We start from the raw sequence: 24,221 nt of genomic DNA, 5'->3' as shown, positions 1-24,221 counted from the left end.
TGTGTTTTTTTTTGCTCAGCATGGTACCTTGAATACCTGGGGCAGTGCTGGCAAGTTTTAGGTGCCCAATAAATGTTTGCTAGTTGCATATGAGGCGGGGGGAAAGAAAGGGACAGAGATGAATGGGGAAGAAAGGGAGCTTGGGGGAAACGGGAAGGGGAAGAACAGTTGGCGGAATGAGTAGATATTTTAATACATTAGGAATAATTAGACCTGGGAAGTAATTGCAAATTGGCATCATTTACTTTATAGCTGCTTTTCAGACAAATTATGGTAGTAGGAAAAAAATTAGGAACAGGTCTTCACTTTAAAAAAAATGAATGATTATGAGGTTTTTGCTATATTCAAGATTTTAGAAACATATTTCTAGTGTCAGATAAAGTATTCGGTTTTATTCATAAATGACAAAGAAAATTTTTGCCTATGTTTGTGGTGACAGAGTGTAGAGGACCTTTGTCAACTTTGATTATTAGCTAAAACAAATAATATCATTTTAGTTTAAAAGACACAGGCCCTAATGGGTAAACAACTAACACACAAATAGCAGAGGCATTGTGGGTAAGAGCTAACACAAAGTAAGAGAGAATGCATGGGACTATTGTGATAAATAGAACGAATAGCTTTTATATTGTAAGTAATTGGGTAATATAAAGAAAGGCAAAGGAACTAATGTTTTCGACCATTTCCAATGTGCCAGATACTTTATAATAGCCAGTACTTCCCGTAACCCTCTAAGGTAGATTTTTATTATTACCCGTTTTACAGATGATGAACTTAAAGTGTAGAGAAGTTAAATAATTTGTTCATGGAACAAGGATTCAAACACATGTGCCCTTGATTATGGCATTCTGTTGCCTTGTGTTTTTATTAGCAATGTTAATTTGGAAAGCTTAAGACAATTTTATCTTAAGTGTACATGTCATGCTGTATGTCCCAGAAAACAGTAAATGTTATAGTCAGTATCTAAATTAAAAAGAATAAAGTAACACATGCATGTGGTTTTAAAATAAAATAGAACAGAAAGGCGTTTAATGAAATTACTGAGCTGTCCTACCTTGCCCCAATTTGTTCCCCAGAAATAACTACTTTTTTTTTTAAAGTTTATTGGGATGACTGTTGTTAGTAAAGTTACATAGATTTCAGGGGTACAGTTCTGTAATACATCACCTATATATCACATTGTGTGTTCACCACCCAGACAACTACTTTTTTAAAAAGTCACCTTTATTGAAGTTTAATTTACATTCATCTATTAAAATACACTTATTATAAGCATGCAGTTTGATGAGTTTTGACAAGTGTTGACTCCCCTGTCATCACACCACCTCAGTCTCCTTTGCCTTCCCCTCTTCTGCCTCTACCCCAGGCAACCACTGTTCTGAGTTCTGGTTTCTATCACTATAGTTTTGACTGTTCTAAAACTTCATGTAATTGGAACTAAATAATATGTACGCTTTTGTGTCTGGCTTCCTTCTCTCAGCAAATGGCTTTTGAGGTTTATTCATGTTGTTTCAGTATTTGTACCTTTTTATTGCTAAGTAGTATTCCATTGATGAATAAACACTGTCTTATTGTTGGACATTTGGGTTATTTTCATTGTTTGGCTATTATGAATGAAGATACTTTGAACATTTATGTACAAGTCTTGTGGAAATGTTTTCATACCCCTTGGATAAATACCTAGGACTGCACTTGCTGGGGCATATGGTAACTTTTGTAAGAAATTGCCAAATGTTTTCCAAAGTGGTTATGGGACTTCTAGTTGTTCCATATCTTTGGCAGCACTTAGTTTTGTCAGTTTTTGTTTTTTTTAAAGATTTTATTGGGGAAGGGGAATGACTTTATTGGGGAACAGTGTACTTCCAGGATTTTTTCCAAGTCAAGTTGTCCTTTCAATCGTAGTTGTGGAGGACTCAATTCAGCTCCATGTCCAGTTGCTGGTGTTAGTTGCAGGGGGTGCAGCCCATCATCCATTGCAGGAGTTGAGGAGTCGAACCGGCAACCTTGTGGTTGAGAGCCCATTGGCCCATGTGGGAAGCAAACCGGCAGCCTTCCAGGTTAGGTGCACGGAGCTCCAACCGCCTGAGCCACCGGGCCGGCCCCCAGTTTTGTCAGTTTTTTAAAGTTTAACTATTCTAATAAATATGTAGTGGTATATCACCATGGGTTTAATTTATGTTTTCCTGATGACTAATAATGTTGAGCATCTTTTTATGTGATTATTGGCCGTTTGTATGTCTTCTTTTGTGAAGTCTGTTCAGATCTTTTGTCCTTTTAGAAAATTGGGTCGTGTTCTTATTAATTAGTTGTAAGAATTCTTTTTTCTGGATATGTCTTTTGTTAAATATAAGCATCACATATATTTTTTTAACATAAAGTGAGTTGGAAGATGTTTTCCATTTTCTGAAATAATTTATGCAGGGTTGGTAGTTTTTGTTCTTAAATGACATACAGAATTTGTCAGTAAATCCATCCTGACCTAGAGTTTTCTTTGTTGAGCTATTTTAAAGTATAAATTTAGTTTCTTTACTAGATATAGAGCCATCTAGATTTTTTGTTTTTCTGTATGTCAATTTTAGTAATTTATGTTTTTCAAGGGACTTACCCATTTTATCTAAATTGTTTCATAAAGTTGTTTCTAATATTCTCTTATCTACATAGGATTTATAGTGATGCCTTTTTCTTTAAAATTTTTTTTAGCGATGCCTTTTTCATTACTCCTATTGACAATATATGTTTTATATTTTTTTGACCATACTAGCTGGAGATTTATCAATTTTATTGCTCAAAGAACCAGCCGTTGATTCAATTGTTTTTTTCCTATTGTCTATCCATTTTCTATTTCATTGATTTTTGCTCTTTTGTTATTTCCCTCCTACATACTTGGGTTTAGTTGGTGCTTTTTCTGGCTTCTTATGGTGGAAGCTTAGATAATTGAATATAATCATTTAAAGCTATAGTTTTTCCTGTAAGCATTGTTCTAGCTACATACCGCACACTTAGATAGATTGTATTTTCATTTTCATTCAATTAATACTTTCTAATTTCTCTTGTAATTTCATTTTCAGCAGATGGGTTATTTAGAAGTTTGCTGTTTAACTTCCAAGTATTTGGAGATTTCCTAGATATATTGGTATTGATATCTGGTTTAATTCCAGTGTTGTCAGATAATGTACTCTGTATGAATTCAATCTTTTAACATTTAATGAGTCTTGTCTTATTGCCCAGCACATGTGCTATCTTGATGAAAATATTCCAGGTGTACTAAAAATAATGTGTATTCTGAAGCAGTGGTGTTGTCGGTGAGCCCCTCGGCCTACAGCCCACTGTTGGGTCTGGCCTACAAGGCAGGAAGGCCGATTTTGGTGAGAATATGTCTGCCAACATGACTGGTTTCAGGGCTCCTGAGTCCCCAGTTTTGCTCAGATGCTGAAAAAGAGCTTGCCAGTTCAGCCATCAGCCTGCACGGTAACTATACCCACCGCACATTCCTCGGAAAGTTACAGGCTGTTGAATATGGCATCCAAGGTTACACAAGTGACGGGTAATTTTCCAGAACCATTGCTTTCCAAAGGTCTTTCATCTATTTCAAATCCTGTCCTTCCTCAAAAAAATAAAAAATAGAAGGAATTTATAATAAAATATAAACATGGAGAGAGAAATCTTGTACCAGCCTTGTACCAGTTGACACCAAGTGCAGCACATTCAGCTTGACCTTAAGGAAACAGTAGCAGGTAATGTTATGGGACCATAATTTGCTTTTTGTGCTGTAGTGGATAGTGTGCAATACAAGACTGGACTGGAACAAAATAAAGAGGAGTCTAGATCCAGTGCAGCAAAAGTAACTCTTGATAAGCTTCTACAATAGGGTGAACCTGAACCAAGAAATTTAGAACCAGCGGGTCCTCCTCCTGTCCCTGCAGAACCTGTTGCTTAACCATAGGCAGCATATGTTTCAAACATACGTTATGAAGGGAGACACATGCAGTACGCAAAGATTTCGCAGATTGTTAAAGAAACATTTAATCAACTGCTTTCTGGTCATTCAGAACTTTGTCTTCCAAATGGTTGATTTGAGCCTCTGCTTCAGCTAGTCTGCTGGTGATAACTCCTAGTGCATTCTTCATTTCAGTTATTCTTCACTTCTGACAGGTTGTTTTTTATGGTTTCTATGTCCTTTCTTATGCTTGCTATCTCTCTGTTGAAGTTCTCACTAAGTTCCTTGAGCATCCTTATAACCATTGTTTTGAACTTGGTGTGTGGTGGGTTGCTTGCCTCCATTTTGTTTAGTTCTTTTTCTGGAGTTTTCTCCTGTTCTTTCATTTGGGATGTATTTCTTTGTTTCCTCATTTTGGCTGCCTCTCTGTGTTTGTTTCTATGTATTAGGTAGATCTTCTATGTCTCCCAGTCTTGGCAGGTAGTCTTATGTAGTAGGTACCCTGTGGAGCCCTGGCTAAGTCTCCCTGGTCACCTGCTCCAGGTGCCCCAGGAGTGTCCCTTGTGTGGGTTGCATGTGCCCTCCTGTTATAGTTGAGCCTTGATTGCTATTGACACATCAGTGGGTGGCATTGTCCCTCGGGCTGATTGACTGTGGGGTTTGGCCATGTCCACAGCTTATAGGCTGCTGTGTGGGAGGCTTAACCCACTGAGTGGGATTCACCCCATTGAGTACTGGTGCGTTGAGGCTGCCCTTTTTGTGTGCCACTTGTGGGGCTAATTGGGTGGTGCTCTGCTGTGGTCTGAAGCCATCCTCCAAGTATGGTGGTTCTGGGGCCTCTTGGGAGGGGCTCCGGTGCAGGCCCAGGTTACCCACTGCCTGTGACTGGCTGGGGACACCAGGTAGGAGCTACAAAGCTATCTGTGATTGTTTGCTGCCTGTGCTAAAGTTGGAGGCATGTGGGAGAGGAAACACTGGGAACCAAGGACAGTTGCCACCAGTACCAAGCCTGGGGTAGCTCTGCAAAAAGCCAGGACACCCTGAGGCCTGCCAGCTCCCTTAAGGTTCAGCCACTGATAGAGCCTTGTATGGTATGAAAGTTGGGTAAGGCAGGGTTTTGGAGTCACTAGAGTGGGAAGAGTTGTCAACAGGTTAATGTAAATTCTGGTTTGGTGCCAGTGCTGAGCCTGGAGCTACTCAGCAAAACTCTCAGGGCAGGGGCCGGCCCGGTGGCTCAGGCGGTTAGAGCTCCATGCTTCTAACTCCGAAGGCTGCCGGTTCGATTCCCAGTGGGCTCTCAACCACAAAGTTGCCGGTTCAACTCCTCGAGTCCCACAAGGTATTGTGGGCTCCGCCCTTTGCAACTAAGATTGAACACGGCACCTTGAGCTGAGCTGCCGCTGAGCTCCCGGATGGCTCAGTTGGTTGGAGCGCATCCTCTCAACCACAAGGTTGCCGGTTCGACTCCCACAAGGGATGGTGGGCTGTGCCGGTTCGACTCCCACTAGAAATGGCAACTGGACCTGGAGCTGAGCTGTGCCCTCCTCAACTAAGACTGAAAGGACAACAACTTGAAGCTGAATGGCACCCTCCAAAACTAAGATTGAAAGGACAACAACTTGACTTGGAAAAAAGGCCTGGAAGTACACACTGTTCCACAATAAAGTCCTGTTCCCCTTCCCCAATAAAATCTTAAAAAAAAAAAAAGTCTCAGGGCATAGGCCAGTTGCTACCCTCCTGGGGATCCCAGACTCCAATAGTTTTCCAAGAAAGAATGCAATGTAGGCGGAGAAAGTGCTTCAGGCGCATTGGGGGAGTTGGGTGGGGCATGGTCTCAGCAGAGCTCACCAGACCAATGAGTTTCAGATTTGGCCTAGTTGGGGAGGCTCAACACAGGAAAGATGGTGCCCACCCCTCAGCCTCATGGGAGGAGGACCCTTCACAGGAAAAATGGTGACTCCTCTAGCCCTCGCTTTGAAGCCACACACTTCAGTCTGCCCCGCTCCCTGTGTCCCTCCAATACCTCGAGTCACCATCCCTCCACCGGAGCCTAGGGTGAAAGCCTATGAGTGAGTGAGTTTGTGTGAGGGCTGTTTAAGATTGTGTCTGGGTTTCCTGCAGCCTTCCGTACCACCTGGATGTTTGGAATACCCACTGTTTTTCACAGCCAGATGTTGTGGGCGGCGCCTCTTCCCGGTACCAGTACTCACGGCTGGGGAGCCTGGTGTGCAGCTGGGGTCCCTGGCTCCTTTGTAGGAAACCTTTGCAGCTGAGATATCCCTCCTGATTCTCAACTGTCATATGGAGTTTTGGGGCTCGTTCACGTATCTGCCCCTCCTACCAGTCTTGATGTGGTTTCTTCTTTATACTTTTAGTTATAGGACTTCTTTTTGGCTAGACTTCAGATGATTCTCCAGGTTGATTGTTCTATAATTTACTTTTAATTTTTATGTGTTCGTGGGAGGATGCAGGCACAGTGTTTATCTACTCTGCTATCTTCAGCTTATCGCTCTCTTAATACTTACTCTTTGCCTGGCCTTGTGGAGTCTCATTTTGTGTACGCACAACTTAGAATTCAGCCAAAGACTCAAGGGAAGCCCCATGTAGGTTATTGAAGCTTCTCTGTGTAGCTCCCTCCTCTCTGGTACTCTGTATCCACGAAATCCAGCGAACTCCCCTCCCTGAACCCTGATCTATGCTCAACAGGGCTGCCATGTGCTTGGGTTTCCTTCCCTGCACTGTGATCCAGAAAGTACAGAAAGCCACGACCATTGTGGAGCTCACCTCATTTGTCTTCCATCTTTTAGGGATCTCAGTCTTGCTCTACTTGTTGTCCAATATTTGAAAACAGTTCATATATTTTTGTCCAGGATTTTAGTTATGGTTGGAAGCGCTAGTCTGGTATTATTTATTTCAGCATGGGTAGAAGCAGGTCAGGCAACCAGTTTTAACTACTGTTGATTTTTCTGATGTTTACCTTTTATTTATTTTTTTTTTTAAAGATTTTTATTGGGGAAGGGGAACAGGACTTTATTGGGGAACAGTGTGTACTTCCAGGCCTTTTTCCCAAGTCAAGTTGTTGTCCTTTCAGTCTTAGTTGTGGAGGGCGCAGCTCAGCTCCAGGTCCAGTTGCCGTTTTCTAGTTGCAGGGGGCACAGCCCACCATCCCTTGCGGGAGTCGAGGAATCGAACTGACAACCTTGTGGTTGAGAGGATGCACTCCAACCAACTAAGCCATCCGGGAGCTCAGCGGCAGCTCAGCTCAAAGTGCTGTGTTCAATCTTAGTTGCAGGGGGCGCTGCCCACTATCTCTTGCGGGACTCGAGGAATTGAACCGGTAACCTTGTGGTTGAGAGCCCACTGGCTCATGTGGGAATCAAACCGGCAGCCTTCGGAGTTAGGAGCATGGAGCTCTAACCACCTGAGCCACCGGACCCGGCCGGCCCTGATGTTTACCTTTAAATGATGGCTTTTAAAAAACCTGATTGATAGTTCTTCTGTTTTTCTTTAGAAATTATTTTTGTAATTGCTAATTGAGTGGAGATTTCAAAATTTAAAAGGTATAGGGTGGCCAGATGGCTCAGTTGGTTAGAGCGCGAGCTCTGAATAACAGGGTTGCTGGTTCGATTCCCACATGGGCCAGTGAGCTGCGCCCTCCACAACTAGACTGAAGACAATGAGCTGCTGCTAAACCCCCCGGAGGGGCGGCCGGATGGCTCAGTTGTTTACAGCGCGAGCTCTCAACAACAAGGTTGCTGGTTCAATTCCCGCATGGGATGGTGGGCTGCGCCCCCTGCAACCAAAGATTGAAAAGGGCAACTGGACTTGGAGCTGAGCTGCGCCCTCCACAACTAGATTGAAAGACAATGACTTGGAGCTGATGGGCCCTGGAAAAACACACTGTTCCCCAATATTCCCCAATTTGAAAATTAAAAAAAAGTTTTTTAAAGGTGCAAAAGAGGATACACTGCAAAGTCTGCCTCGCAGATGTGTCCCCTACTCACCCAGTTCCTCTCACAAGAGGCAACCAGTATTATATAAACATTTTTTCTTTAATCCTGCATAATATTCTGTTTTAAGGATTTCCCATCTTTATCTAATTTCCTATTAATGGGCACTACAGGGAAGTTATTGTGTTGTTAGGTATGAGTACATATGTGATTGCCAGTATTTTAGATGTAATATTTCCTTGTTGGTAAGCATGTATCTCACTTTTATATTTTTATAATTTGTAGAGGGATAAAACTAGATTTTCAAATGATAAGCTCCAAAAGTGCTCTTTAAACAATGTTACCTGTAGTTTATTCCAAATCCTAAACTGTACAAATATATCAAATTTTAATCATGATTTGAGTGTATATCTCACGAGAATCTGTTTTTACTCTTTTAGGCCATAATGCAGGGAGATACAGCTATAAAACCCGTCCTCCAAGTCATTGTAAGTACCTACATGCGTTTTATGCCAAGCAGTTTTCAGTTATATGTAATGATAAATTACATTTGATGAAGGACACAAAGATTTGTTTACTTTAGGAAATTCTCTCCATCATCATGAAAAAATAGGCCAGTCCATGTTGTAACCCTGAGAAAGGAACTGGGCTTTTTAAAAAATGGGTTACGTTAGCCAGAGGTAGGCCTTTGGAGGTTCAGGTTTGAGGCTTTGCCTCTCTTTGTTCCACCCTTACTGGATGCTGTAGTGCTACACATCATTACACCTGCCTCCTTACTTGTCTTCCTGCCCTGAGGTTTATCTTGCTCAAATCTGCCTTACAGATGGCCTCCAGAGAGAGCTACCTAAAAAGAACTTGTCTGGTTAAAATTCTTCGTTAACTCTATCATTTTAAGAGGTTCTCAAATTTAGGTGGGAATTTACAAAAATCAACAAAAGCAGAATCATGGATCGTACCTGCAGATTCTGAATCCATAGGCCCGACGGTCTCCCTGTTATTCTCAAACTAGCTGCCAGTCATCGTAAGGCTTATTTCATCTCGAGGCTCTGTTTTCCTATTTCGCTTAATGCTGCCTCTGATTTCCTTCAAGTTGGGATAAATGTCTCAGCTCTGCCTCCATGTCATTCATTATATGCACACTTCTCTTATGTCTCTGCCTCCATCTCTACCCTAATTGCAAGGCCCTTCAGGGCAAGAACTTTTTTTTTCTTTCTTTCTTCATTTTGTATTTTTAGCATGTTTCCTACACGGCACCTTGCATATGTTAGGGACCTTGTTATATTTTTTTTTTTCCAGAATTGATTTTCAACCAAATTCAAATTAGGGGAGAGAGAACACAAGAGTATTGGCAACTCATTTTATTCTCATTTATGTTGTGTTTCATAATGTTAGTGGAGAGAGGTTGGTAGAAGAACCATCAAATCTAATTTTCTTTTAGTTGGATTTAGGTGTCAAGAGAATGGGCAAGCAGTTCGGTCTGTGTTGAACTAATGGCAAGCCTACTCTCCTGCCACTTAGCATTACTTATCCTTGGGGATGGGGCAGACAACCTGGCTAATGAATCAAGTTTTCTGTTCTAGAACATCCGTCCCATTACTACAGGGACTAGTCCACCCCGTTATCGACTGCTTATGAGTGATGGGTTGAACACTCTCTCCTGTAAGTATGATGTATAAACCTGGGATTTTGTGTTTAAATACTAAAAGCACACCCAACACTTGTATTGCAATAATTTGGGGCATTCCAGAAGTGTGCATTTGCTCAGATGTGTAGTTCACTCAGACAGGATTGCAGCTGGCAGAGAGCATTCTAACAATAGACTGGATCTAGTGGAAAGCTACCACTTGGCTTAATTAATTTTCTCTAACTGGTGCTTTGTGTTTTTCTTGATTAATTTCCCTCAGGATAATATTGACATTTAGTGAATTTGATGGGTTAGCTGTCTTATACTTGCCTTTATGGGGTTTCATTTCTGTGTTAGAAGCTTTACAGGGGAGAGAGGAGAGAATTTGCAGAATATATGCTTGCTATCTCAAGGACCTAGATGGGAGGACCTAGAAAAGATTTTTCAGTCTTTGTCATGAAACGGAAAAAATGATTTTCCGTTTTGAAACAGAAAAATGATTACAGGGGAGAAAGCAGAATTTGCAGAATATATGCTTGCTATCTCAAGGACCTAGATGGGAGGAACTAGAAAAGATTTTTCAGTCTTTGTCATGAAACAGAAAAACCGATTTTGGGCACTTTAAGAAATACATACGTTTCACAGTAGCAGCAGATGTTTAATTAATGCACAGCAAATTATACTGTTTTTAACTAGGCAGAGTCTGACTAGTTTTAATTTCAGGAATATATTTAAGGCATTATTTGTCTTTGCTAGTACAGGTCTGATCAACTTTTAGACTGTTATGACTGAAGTATTTTGGAGACTAAAATAATCTCTGCTTTTCAGCTTTCATGTTGGCAACACAGTTAAACGCTCTTGTTGAAGACGAAAAATTGTCTAGCAACTGTATTTGCCAGATTAACCGATTTATTGTTAACACACTGAAAGATGGAAGGTATGTGGTGTGTTGGTTTTTTTTTGTTTGTTTGTTTTTTTAATTGTGTTGTAGAATGGGGACTGATTTTTGAACAGTTCTTTGGATGCCAGAATTTAATTAGAAATCCAAAAAGCAGCGGTGAACATTCAGCGTAGAATTTACAGCTATTGAATTCTGAACTCAGGTGGCTAAAATATGGCACCAGAAGGAGAGAAATATGGAAACAAATTGGATATTTCAGAGCAGGGAATTAAAGCAGAATGCAGAACTCTTCTTATTTCTAATCTCTTCAGAAACACTATTTTTAAGATTCTCTCTCAAAGTATCTTAATAAAAAGGGGTCACTTATTAGAGCAAAAAAAATGTATAATTAATTATGTAATGCTGCCCCTTTTTTGTGATGTTGAATCTTTCGTAGTAAATACTTTATCCAGCCAATATAGAGAATGTTGAATAACTACAGATGTTACATGCTAGAGATATAATGGTGAACAGAACTGTTATTCCCTCATGGGTAACATTGCTAAAATGGATTTTTTTGTTGGGGCGTTGCTTTATATTCCATGTTTTTCTCAAGATTTTAATTTTCAATTACAAAATACAACCAAAGCACATGAGAAGCAAAAATGGCAAGTATTCCCATCGTAATAAAGATATATCAATGTATATTACACCATTATCTTTATGTTTCCAAATAACTTTTTTGACTTCTATTTGTTTGCTATATCTTTATTCTTCTTCTGACTTTCAACCTTTATGTTATTAATTTTAGATGTCTTATATAAACACTATAAGTTTTAAAATTCAGTTTGATATTTAATTAGTGAGTTTATTCTGCCTAATTATTAATTCCCCCCCCCCCTAAATTTTGTGTTTTTACTGGGTTCTTGCTTTACTTTTTTCTCTTTTCCTGCCTTGGGTTGATTTTCTTAATTATTTTTTTGTTCTACTGGTTTGGAAGTTATACATTCTATGTATGTTTTCTTTGTGGTTACTCATATTTGTTTTTAAAAATCCATATTTGAGTTAACAAATATGCTAAAATGGGTCAGTATTTTTACCATCCTCCGAAATAAAACAAAGGTCTTAAAAAGATCTATGTTCAGTGTTTTAGTTCAACTTTGTTTTTAGTCCCTCTAATTAGTATATTCTCTTACATAGTCAGTGCTTATTTAGATTTACCCGTAGTTTATTAGCTCAACCTTTGCCTCTTTGATCACACTCCTTCCTTTATAGCTCAGCTTCCATTTTCCTGAAGAACATCTTTTAGCAGTTCTAGGGAGAGTTTACTCTCATCCAAAAATGTCTATATTTGACTCTCAGTTAAAGTAGTTTAACTGGGTATAGAATTCTAGGTTAACAGTTACTTATTTCTCTATATCATGTAGTAGTCTCTTCACCTACAATTCATCCCAGGAAAATAGTATAGATCTTTTCAAAGGGTGGCATCAAAATGTCAGAGGTCTGTCACCATTTTTCTCTTAAGAATACTCACAAACCACTGCTCCCCACTGTGGAAACAAGTACCCCAGACTTCCTTCTGCCCTGCCCATTCTCACAGGACCAGTCTCCATGCCAGGTTTTCACCCCTGGCCAGCCTTCCTCTTTGCCCGACTTCCTCCTTTCTCAGCTACAAGAGAGGAAGCAGTCACACGGGGAGCACATGCTGCGAGTGGAAGGGCAGAACTGTAGTGGTTTCTTCTTCCTTGTTCCATTATATTTGTTGTGCTTTAGCAACTCTGCAAACTGACTCATGCATAGACTTGCTAGAGAATAAAAACCGTTGGGGCCGGAACAGAGCTGAAGATGCTTTTGTTCCCCCAGAGAAAAGCACTCCCAAAAGCAGCAACAAGTGCATGATGGAATTTTGTGTTCTTGTCATTATGTTTTGTAAAACAACTTTTATTATACAAATAATATATGCATATGTTACAAAAGTCACATAAACAAAAAGAGAAATAACTCTAATCCCACTGCCCAGAAATACCTATTAACATTTTGTTGTCTAGCCTTCCAGATTTTTTCTCTGAATATAAATACTTATGAATATATATTTCCTTTAGAAAAACCTCATAATATATATGGTTTTATAATACTCCTTTTTAATTTTATAGTGATCATTTTTACATCTCCCTAGGTATACCTCTGTCATATATTAGTGTATGCCATTGTATAAATTTACCGTAATTTAGTTAACATTTAAAGTATATACAGCATTTCATTATTGAAAAAGTTTTACCAGTGTTTCTTTGAATATATCTGTAACTGTCTTTCTAGGTGTGTTCAATTTTTTTAGAAAATATTATGATACCTAGTATAATATACTCAAACAATACAGAAAAGGGTACAAAGAAGGAAAAAATTGTCCAAAATTTATACATCCAGAAATAACCATATTATCATTATCGCTCAGTGCATGTTTATCACTGATTGATGGATACACAGAAATAATTTTGAAAGTAAAATTATAATGTAAATTCAGTCATGTACCGCATGACGATATTTCAGTCAATAATGGAGCACATATACGACAGTGGTCCCATAAGATTAAAATGGAGCTGAAAAATTCCTATCTATTGCCTAGTGACATCATGGCCATTAGAATGTCATAGAGCAATGCATTACTTTCTGACCAGGTTATAAAATTATCTTTTAGTTTCTTCAGACACTTCTGTGGATTTTTAAAGTAGACTTTAGTTCATCTGAGACTTATTTTTACATAGGATATGATGGAGAAATTTAGCTTAATTTTTTCCAAATGGATAGCCCATATCATGGAGGGGTTCTAGGCCCCAGTAAAGAGGTTAGGGTTTATTCGGAGGGTGATGGGAAGCCATGAGGTTTTGAGCCAGGGAGTAGTGGTATGATCTAAGTTTTAAGAAGTTTCCAAAAGATTATTCTGATAGCTATGTGGAGAATTGATGGTTGGTGGCAGAACTAGATACAGAGAGACTGGTATTCCATTTATCTAATTTATTCTGAGTTTGCCATCTTTTTTTGTTGATCTGCTTGTCTATGCTTGTATCAGTGCTGTAGAGGTTTTTTTGGTCCCTTTCCCCCCTTTTCTTTGGTAACAACTGTATTGAGATATGATTCACATACCATACAATTCATCTATTTAAAGTGTGAAATGGTATTTAGTATATTCAGTTATGCAGCCATTGCCACAATTAATTTTAGACTATTTTATCACCCCCTAAATAAACCCTGAACCCTTTAGCTATCATCCCCAAATTCCCCATCCTCTCTAGCCCTTGACAACCACTAATCTACTTTCTGTCTCTGTAGATTTATTTTGGACATTTCACATAAATGAACTCATATAATGTGTGGTCCCTTGTGACTGACCTCTGCGCACTTAGCATAATGTTCAAGGTTCATCCATGTTGTAGCGTATGTCAGAATTTCATTCCTTTTTATGGCCAAATAATAATCCATTGTGTGGGTCTACCACATTTTGTTTATCCATTTGTTTAGACATTGGATTGTTTCCACCTTTTTGCTATCATGAGTAATGTTAAGGACATTTGCATACAAGTTTTTGTGTGGACATGGTCTCATTATTTTTATATATACCTTGGAGTAGAATTGTGTGTCAGATGGTAACTTTATGATTAAATTTTTGAGGAACTACTAGACTGTTTTCCAAAGTGGCTATACCAATTTACATTCCCACTAGCAATTGTATGAGGGTTTTAGTTTCTCTGCATCCTTACCAACACAGGTAACTTCATCTACCATAGTGTTTGCGATTTAAAGTATTAGGTTGGTGCAAAAGTAATTGTGGTTTAAAAGGTTAAAAACAATTGCAAAAACTGCAATTACTTTTGCACCAACCTAATATCATAGGCAGAATATTTAGTAACTTGTAGGTGATGTCTTCCTTTACTTTTTCCCCACAAATTTTCTTGACAGTTCTGTGTTTTATTCTTACATGAATTCTAGTTATATAGTGAAGTTCAAAAAAGACAAAAATCTTGTTTGAATGCAAAGAATTGCATTAAATTTATATAGCACTTGATAGTAAGTCTTTTCATTGAAGAATATGGTATGTGAATATCCATGTCCCATCCTCCAGCTTCAAATTATCACCTGATAGCCAATCTTGTTTTTATCTATATCCCTTCCACATTTATCTTCCCCTGTAATCTTGAAGCAAATTTCAGACATTGTATTATTTTATCCATAAATATCTTAGTATATGTCTTTGAAGGAAAAGAACTTGTTTTTAAAAATCCCACTTTACACCTAAAATATAAAATATGCTGTCAGTGTTCAGTTTCCATCTATTCGTGTGTGTGTGTGTGTGTGTGTAAATTATCTGAATCAGGATCCAAAGTAAAGTTCACACTAAAGTAGGTTGATAGTTTTTTTAGTCTCTTTGAATCTGTAGGTTCCTCCTTCATAACTTTTTTCCTCCCTTGCTGTTTATTTGTTGAAGAAACCAGGTCATCTGTTCTTTATCCTCATACAGTTTCCCACTGTCTGGATGTTGCTGATTGTATCCTTATAGAGTCATAATGTGTCCTTGTCACCTGTTTTCTGTAGATTGGGATTGGTGTATTCTTTTGCTATGCTGCTGGATTCATCTTGTTAATATTTAGGATGTATGTATATTACAATATAAAACTATTTTTGTTTTTTTTTAAATGTGTTTTCTCTTAGGTTTTGGTATTAGGATAATGCTAAATGATTGATAAGCCTTCCATTTTCCTATGTTCTGGAGTAATTTTGGAAGGTAGTTAAATATCCACTACTAAATAACTATTGGATAGTTTTTATAGGGAATCTATCTAATTTTTAGGAACAGATAGTTTCAAGCTTATTTTATTGAAATATAACCTTGATATGAAAACCTGATAAAAGTAGCACAAACTTTTCAATTGTATATAAAAATCCAAAATACAGCCATCAGATCGTTTAAAGAATGCAACATGATGAAGTTGGGTTTATTATTCCTTAAATATTGCTCCAACCCATCCACTTTTTTTGTTGTTGTTTTTGGTAGGGGTGGATATTGGGGAACAGTGCGCTTCTCCAGGGCCCATCAGCTCCAAGCCGTTGTCCTTCATTCTAGCTGTGGAGGGTGCAGCCCAGCTCCAAGTTCAGTTGCCGCCCTCAATCTTTAGTTGCGGTGGGGCACAGCCCAGCATCCTGTGCGGGAATTGAACCGGCAACCTTGTTGTTGAGAGCTTGCACTCTAACCAGCTGAGCCATCTGGCTGCCCCTCCACTTTTTTTAAATTTTTTTATTGCTACTACCCTAATTTAGGCTACCGTTAGTTCTCTCCTGTTGGTCTCCCTGCCTCCAGTCGTGTTCCCCTAAAATTTCCTTCTCTGTGTTGTAGTTCTCTTTAAAATACAGACATGATCATGACATTCAAGTTTGTACTGAGCAACAATACAAACTGGCGCAGTTGTTGCATTAAGCCCTGGAGGATACCTGCCCTCATTGAAAGTGCAGGCTAGTAGGAGAAATAGATAAATGATGAATATACAATCAAAATATGTATGAATGAATACATAAATAATGAACATATAAACTATATATTAATTAAACCTTAGAGAAGTGATCTGAAGGAAAGAAGTCGTAGCTATAGGAAAGACTATAACAGAAACCTGATCTGAACTAAAGGTTAAGGAAGTGTCTCTTAAAGAAGTGATGTTTGAGACGAGAGCCAAAAAATGAGTATTCGATGAGGCAGAATGAGAGGAGGCCATCCCGGTCAGAAAGAGGCCTACGCACAGGCCTTGCGGCACAAGAGAATATAACATACCCCAGTAACTGGAAGGAAACAGTATGGCTAGAGTGCCACTCTGGTGTGAGATGAGAAGGCCAGACCATACAGAGCCTCGTGGGCCAAGTGGAAGTTTTTGGCCTATGGTCCTTGGGCAGTTACTGCAGATTTTAATTAGAGTTAAAAGTAGGTCAAAGAACTCAGTTCTTAGAGAATTATTACATTAAAAAAAAATATCTACAGTCATGGGGCGGGGGATTATCACTTTATGAGGGGTATAAGTATCTAATTAGTACGTTGCTTTGTACACCTGAAACTAATTACATATATATATAGTCATACTGATTTTCCCTGGGAAAAGGTAATTGTTTAGGTAAGTGTTATGTTTCTGAAAATAAATCACCTCTTGTTGTGCCACATATTCTTGTGTTTAATAATCTAAATTCTTATCATGTCATTTGCTCCTTGAAGATATGGTATGTAGTAAGGACACTGCATTTTAATTAAGGGACTAGATGGGAAATGAAAACCCTGTGATCGAAAGAAGCCTTGATAATGATGCAGTGAAAGATTAAGGGAAATATTTATGTAGGAATTGCTATCATATATTTCTCAAGTTATTCAATAATGAAAGCCAGCTGACAAAGGGAAATCATTTTATCAAAATGATTATTGGTGGAAAGCTTTTTAAGTAGCTTGTCATTTATAAGGCTTCTGAATTTATTTTTTCTAACTTGTTTCTATTTATTTGCCTTTGTAGGAGAGTAGTTATTTTGATGGAGTTAGACGTTTTGAAATCAGCTGAAGCAGTTGGATTAAAGATTGGCAATCCAGTGCCCTATAATGAAGGTAAGATGCTTTTTACAGGTTGTAACACTCAAATGAATACCTTTTTATAGATCTGGAATTCTACTTTTTGGGTTCAGTTTGATTTGTTAGTCTTAATAAAACGTGATTTGGGGGTCTAGGAACCAGGTTCTTTTTTCAGTTTTTTTCATTACGGGAGAAATGATGGTAACAGTCCATAAAGGAAAAACTTCTGTGTTTTTCTCTTTACTCAACATTCACACTTCTGGCACTTCTGTAACTAAATGTGTGGATTGTTTTCCCCACACTAAGTAAGTCTCGAATTCTCTGTGGGTGCCAGCTGGGAGTCTACAATTCAGTTCAGTCCTGATACCACCTACTTGGAGTTAGCCTCAGATCCCACAGGGTAAGGCCTCAGGCCCACAGGACCACCTCCCCCAGAATAGTTACAGCAGACAGATTCAGCTAGCGCAATTGTAGTCTAGGTTGGGAGATAGATTCCTGCTGCTTCCTATTCTGCCCTTTCCCCAGAATCCTCTCCACAGTGATTGTCTCTTAATAATGATTTTGATTTTCTTGTGAAAGTACATAGAAAAGCATAATGAAATTAGAAAAATTCAATTAATTTAAACAAGAGAGACAATAATAGTTTTAGAAAAAAGGCAAAGAATCTTTAATCACTGACCCCTTAAAAGGAGGAGGCTTATCTGCCCCTCCACCAAGTCAAATAAAAATAAAATTATAGCCGGGGCTGGCCCGGTGGCTCAGGAGGTTAGAGCTCCATGCTCCTAACTCCGAACGCTGCCGGTTCGATTCCCACATGGGCCAGTGGGCTCTTAACCACAAGGTTGCCAGTTTGATTCCTCGAGTCCCACAAGAGATGGTGGGCTGCACCCCCTGCAACTAGCAACGGCAACTGGACCTGGAGCTGAGCTACGCCCTCTACAACTAAGAGTGAAAGGACAACAACTTGGAAAAAAAGTACTGGAAAGTACACACTGTTCCCCAATAAAGTCCTGTTCCCCTTCAAAAAAAAAAAAAAAAATACATGCATGATATAAAATTTAAAAAATAAAATTATAGCCTCACTGTCACCAAAATAAATTCCAGCTTTGTTTAAAAAGTTAGAAAATGAAACCATCAAACAATTTTACAAAAGAGGTTGGGGCTATATAAATGTATTGGAGTAATTCACAATGAATATTTGATTATATTGAAATAAAATTTTATATGTTAAAAATACAAAGTATGTAAAACTTCATCTAGGATAAAATAGTTACAGAAGATAGGACTGACAAAGGGTTAATACAGGCATACCTCAGATACTGCAAGTGCGGTTCCAGACCTCCACAATTAAGTGAATAGCACAGTAAAATGAGTCACGAATTGTTTGGTTTCCCAGTGCATATACAAATTATGTTTACTCTCTACTGTAGTCTGCTAAGTGTGCAATACATTATGTCTAAAAAATGTACAAACCTTAAAAAGTACTTTGTTGCTAAAAAAAGTTAACCTTCATCTGAGCCATCAGCAAAAGTCATAATCTTTTTGCTGGTGGAGGGTCTTGCCTTGATGTTGATGAAAGCACTGTATCTGTGAAGTGCAATAAAACGAGATGTGCCTGTATCTTTAATATTTACTGAATTTTTTTATAAGAAAAAATTACTAAATAACAGAGTATATTGGCTATTTTAATTGTATATGTGACATTGAAAAAATTAAAAGTGACTTTCATCAGGTCAGTGTCGAGATGCTCAAAATTTTATATGTGACTTATTTGAAGTCTTCCACTGTGTATTTCCTCCTCCTTCCCATATTATTTCTCAGTAGAAAAGTAAGTACATTTGTTTTTTTAAACTCAAAGAGAAAATTAAATTCTCTCTGTTGCTCCTAATAGAGAAAGGTGCTTTGGTGGTTTCCATTGAAATATACTAATTCACAGTCCTACTTTAAACTTATCAAATGTAGTTCTTCAGTTTATCCTTTATTTTTGGTGTTAGTTGGGCTTTTGCCTGAGGATAAATAGAGTTGATCCCAATAATTCTTGTGCTGGAGGTAAACTGCATCCTGTCTTCCTACCTGGAGCTCAGTTCTAGCCTTCGCCTGCGTGGAGTAATAGAAAGGAAAGGAAAGTTTGAGGAGCTCAGGCCTAAACCCTAGGAGAGCACTGAGCACAGTAACAGAATGTTAGAGAGTTTACTTATTTTTTATTTTTTTGATTCAATTTTTTAAAGTTACTTTTTAAACTGGTCTCTCTTTTAGTTGCCAATAAGAAGGAACTATTTTAGAGATCGATAGTTTTAATCATAAGAAAAAATGAAGGTGAATGAAGTGACGAAGTGACTTGCTCACGGTCATACAGCAGATGAGTTGCTTCAAGAAATGACTCATTGTTTCTGATTTCCAGTCGTTATCCCACTTTCCACTGGACCCAGACACTCAGAGATTAGCCTTTATATCAAAATTCTTGCCTATTGTGAAAATTGTATTTAAGTTAATAGATTGTGAGTGAATCCATTACAGGAATGTTATATATTTAGTCACATGCCACTTAATGACAGGGATACATTCTGAGAAGTACGTCGTTAGGTGACTTTGTCATTGTGGAGCATCACAGAGGGCACTTACAAAACTAGATGGTATCGCCTCCTACCCACCTGGGCTCTATGGTACAGCCTGTTGCTCCCAGGCTACATGCCTGTACAGTATGTCACTGTATGAAACAACATGAGATTAAATCAAGCTCAAGGGAACATGATATAATCAAGAGATGAAGTAAACGAAATGTATGGCTGCTGCTGGTGTAACACAGCATAGTATTTTACAGCAAATTTTTTTATAAGTAGAAGGAATACACTCTAAAATAACAATAAAAAGTGTAGTATAGTAAATAATATAAACCAGTAACATAGTTGTTTATTATCATTATCAAGTATTATGTACATAATTGTGTGTGCTATATTTGTATACAACTGGTAACATAATATGTTTGTTTATACCAGCATCACCACCAACACACAACTAATGCAGTTTGCTATGACATTATGACGTCACTAGGCAACAGGCATTTCTCAGCTCTCGTATAATCTTATGGGATCATTGCTGTATACAAGTATGCAGACATTGAGCAAAACGTCCAACACATGACTAATTGGAAGTTATCTCTATTTCATAGTATGTTTGTCCATTAAAACTTGTATAATTTTAAAAAATTGAAATATAATTAAGATAGAGAGCTTTTTAAATAAGCAATTATTGAAAAGATAATATAGTTACATGTTTCAAAACTCAAAACTATAAAATATGTATTTAGAGAAATCTTACTCCTACCCCTGCCTCCTCCCACACTGTTCCTACTCACTGCTGCCCACTTTGGGTAACCAATTTTAGTCATTTCTTTTTATCCTTCATGTGTTTCTATATGTAAATATAGTCAAGTACAGATATTCTATATTCTCATTCCATACTTCACTTTGCTTACTATGTACAAAAAGGATACTATGTACACTACCTTGCCTCTTTTTTATTCTGCTTTTTAAAAAATTCTCAGCCTAGAGATATTTCATATAGAGAGAGATCTTCCTTTTTTTTTTTTTAAATGGTTATGGAGTGTTCTGTTATGTGACTGCTCGGTAATTTAACCAGCCCTTTACTGATGGACTCATGGGTTGTTTCCATGCTATTAAGACACTACTGCAATGAACAACTTTATATGTATGCAGAGGTATGCGCAGAGGGGGTTTGATTGCCAGAAGTGAGATTGCTGGATCTGTGGATAAATGCATCTGCGGTTGGTAGGTATGGTTGAATTCCCCTCCATAGGATGGAATAATTTTACATTCCATGAGCAATGCATGAAAATATTGGTTTCTTCACAGCTTTGTGAACCAATATGAACATTAACCACATACTCTGAGTATGTTCTGAATTTTCACCAATCTGATAGATGAAAACTGGCATCTCCAGGTAGTTTTAAATTGTATTCTGAGCAAGGTGAGCATCCCTTTAAATGTTTAAGGGCCTTTTCTCTGTGAGCTGTTATGTTGTCCATTTGTCTTTTGGGTTGGTTGTCTTTTTCTTCTCAATTTCTAAGAGTTCTTTAAAAAGTGAGGAGGGATCAATCTTTTTTCTCTGATATGACTTACAAAGTCTATTTGACTTTGTGGTGTTTTTGCTATGCAGCAGTGTTTTGGTTTTTATGAAGTTGAATTTTCCAATTATTTTTTTATGACTTCGGGGTTTTGAGCCATAGTTAGAAAGGTTTTCCTCACTGTAAAGTTATTAAGGCATTCACCCATGTTTTATTCTAGTACTTGTGTGATTTTATTTTTTACATTTAAATCATCCAGGCTACTTTCGTCTTACTGTTGTGGTTTGGGGCTTCACTTTCACATAATTTGGAATTTATGGGTTTTCTCTGTCCCCTAGTTTCACTAAACATGTAGTCTATATGTGGAATGTTTGGGTATGGTTTGGATAGTGTCTTTGTTGCTCTGTATAATTTTTAGGAGAAGTGGGAAGATTTGGGACTAGGTCATCACCGTGCTTGTTCCAGAAATTAGAACCTTTTACATTTTAATTTGTGACTACACAAACTAGTAGTAATTTGGTGCTTTAAATTGGAGAGGGAAAGCTGGAGTTTATTCAGGTAAAGTTCTAAAATATTAAATGGAAACATCACATTTGTTTTGCAGTAGTGAAGTTTTGTTAAAATGAGCACATTAGTCTATCTTTATTCTCAGCTTTTAGGAAGGAGAGTTAAGACAAAGCAATGCTTAGCATCTCTATGAAATCTTTGGATGCCACTGAGGTGAGGCAGAGATGACTGTGCCCGGGTTTATCACCTTTGGCCACATTCCTAATATTGTTTATGTTGTATTTAATTAAATGGTCCTTTGGACATTTTGTGTTTCAGGGGCAAAAGTATTTGAGATAAAGAGATAAAAGGGTTAAAAGGTAATTACCGCTTGAGGTCAGACTATGGAACTATGGGAAGAACTCCTTGGTCTCAGTACCCAGTTCCATTGGCTCTTCCCTTTCTTCAGGGTCTGTTAAAGTGCGGAGGGGATGAGAGAAGATTTTGCTGTTTAGGGTTATGTGCCGTTGAATTTCATTGTAACTAGATCAATCACACATTGTTACTTGGACCATCCTGGAAATAGCTTTGTTACAATGACTATTACTTTACAGGTGTATTTCACAGAAATGGTTTCTGATTGTCTATTATTAGTGGATAGAGAACTAAAGTTAGATTCTATCCTCCCAGAACCTGTGACATATCAGGTGACCAGTAAAATTAATTGACTAAACCCAGCCCAGAAATAGGCAGAGGTATTCCAGAATGTGCATTGAAATTGTCTTGTGGGACTAGTACTACCTTAAATAAAGATACTTAAAGGATTTTTAAAATGTGGGAAATAAAAGTTACAATTCATATTTCATACAATACTGGATTGGATGATTTTAAATCTTCCATATTAGCCGCTATATATTTTTGTCAATATGTATATTAGTTCTATGTACCTATACTATTTCTAATCATGATATTCTTAGACTTACATTTCTTATATGATACTTAGTACTATTACTCATTATTAGTTGGGTTTTTTTTTCTCCCTGATTCTGTCCATTTTCTGCCAGCAGGAAATTATAACTTCAATTGACTCTTCTTTATATTCTTTGTAGTTGTTGTTAAGAAAGCATTTGCTAATAGAAGTTGAGATTTTGTCATTCTGTTTTCCATCATCTGTTAGATAATTTTTATCTGCTTGTGGCTCACCTACCATTATAATGATGATAATAAAAAAGATTGGTGTGAGGGCAAGTAACTTGAGGAGCTAGAGTCTGCTTTAAACTATCCTATTTCCCTCCCAGGTCAGAGCCAGTGATATTAAGCCAGCATAGAGCAAACGAGTAAGAATTATGACCTTGATCCTTCTTGTGGAAATGGTTTGATTTACAGGTGGAACAAAACAGAAAATTATCAGAAGTTAAGTCTCTGCATTTCTGCTTTCGGGTATAATTTTAAATGTAGGAAGATTTTTATTTAGCTATAGACTGATTTCTTTCAGATCTGTGTTGAAGCGCGTTAAATTGAAGAGCAATTGTTGCTATTTAGAATGCACCAGGATTCTTACCGTCCATTTACTTTGAGTCTCTTGTGTCCTATGCTAGATTTGCAAATATGGTCCAAAGCCAGAATTAAGGATTGCTCTGATAAATGGATTAGTAGCTTTTCCTGGCTACCAGATGTGAGGGTTATTAGTTATGTTCTATATAATTAGAGTTTGGCTGCTAGAATTGGTTGCTTACAATTAAATATTAACTAGATGGTGAAGTGGATGGATCTAGTCAGATAAACCTATGTTCAGGACAAGGCTTTTGCCTTTTCCTAGCTCTGTGACTTTGAGCAAGTTACATGATCTCTTTAACCCAGTTTTCTCATCTGTTAAATGGGTATAATAAGACTATCTATATCGTAGGGTTGAAGATTAAATGGAATAATGCATTTAACTGTGTACCTGGTACATAGTAAGCACTCAAAAATGGTAGCTGATACTAATGTCTATTATAGGGCATAATTGGTGTCTTGTTAAATATTGTACTTCATTGAATCTAAGAATCCAATGATTATAAGACTGTACCATTACATTATGTACTACTAAAAAGAAATTATAACACTAATTTTAATTCATGTGTTAAAATGTCAAAAAAAATCTTCACTTTGAATAGGTAAACAGGTAAGTTACATTTTTTAAAATTGTGGTAAAATATGCATAACAAAATGTATAGTTTACCCTTTTTCAAGTGTACAGTTCAGTGGCATTAAGTACATTCCATTGTTGTGCAACCATCACCCTTAGAACTCGTCCATCATCCCAAACTGAAACTGTAGGCATGAGACAATAACTCCCCATTTCCCACTCCCCCAGCCCCTGGTAACCACTATTCTACTTTCTGTCTATGTGAATTTACTCCAGGTACCTCATAAATGTTGGTTACATTTTGATAGAAATTAAACAGTAAAGATCAGCATGATCCTTTGACCATGTCCTGTTCAACAAGATACTTGAAGAAGCAGACATTGTAACGAGGAAGCCACTCAAGAGCTTGGGCATGTTTGAGATAAAAAGAGAGGGAGAAACTACAATGGAGTATAGCAGGGGTCTGTGTATTTTTGTGGTACCATCTTTGAAGGTTTAAATCTTTTCGTTCTTTTGAATATATTTCATGAAACACATAAAAAT

General features: G+C 37.8%; 1 protein-coding gene across 2 annotated transcripts in view; it reads left to right on the top strand.

Annotated features, from left to right (window-relative positions):
* The window catches only part of RPA1 (replication protein A1), a 45,580-nt gene that overhangs the window by 2,319 nt on the left and 19,040 nt on the right, over positions 1-24,221 (top strand). For both annotated transcript variants that reach the window (XM_019755527.2, XM_074319587.1), the window contains 4 exons: positions 8,328-8,375; positions 9,468-9,546; positions 10,340-10,448; positions 16,928-17,016. In XM_019755527.2, the coding sequence (XP_019611086.2) occupies positions 8,328-8,375; positions 9,468-9,546; positions 10,340-10,448; positions 16,928-17,016 (325 nt within the window). The remainder of the gene's footprint in view (positions 1-8,327; positions 8,376-9,467; positions 9,547-10,339; positions 10,449-16,927; positions 17,017-24,221) is intronic.

This window comes from Rhinolophus sinicus, linkage group LG15 (genome assembly GCF_036562045.2).
Source record: "Rhinolophus sinicus isolate RSC01 linkage group LG15, ASM3656204v1, whole genome shotgun sequence".
Taxonomy (NCBI): Eukaryota; Metazoa; Chordata; class Mammalia; order Chiroptera; family Rhinolophidae; genus Rhinolophus; species Rhinolophus sinicus.
This window is presented reverse-complemented; position numbering and strand designations above follow the sequence as displayed.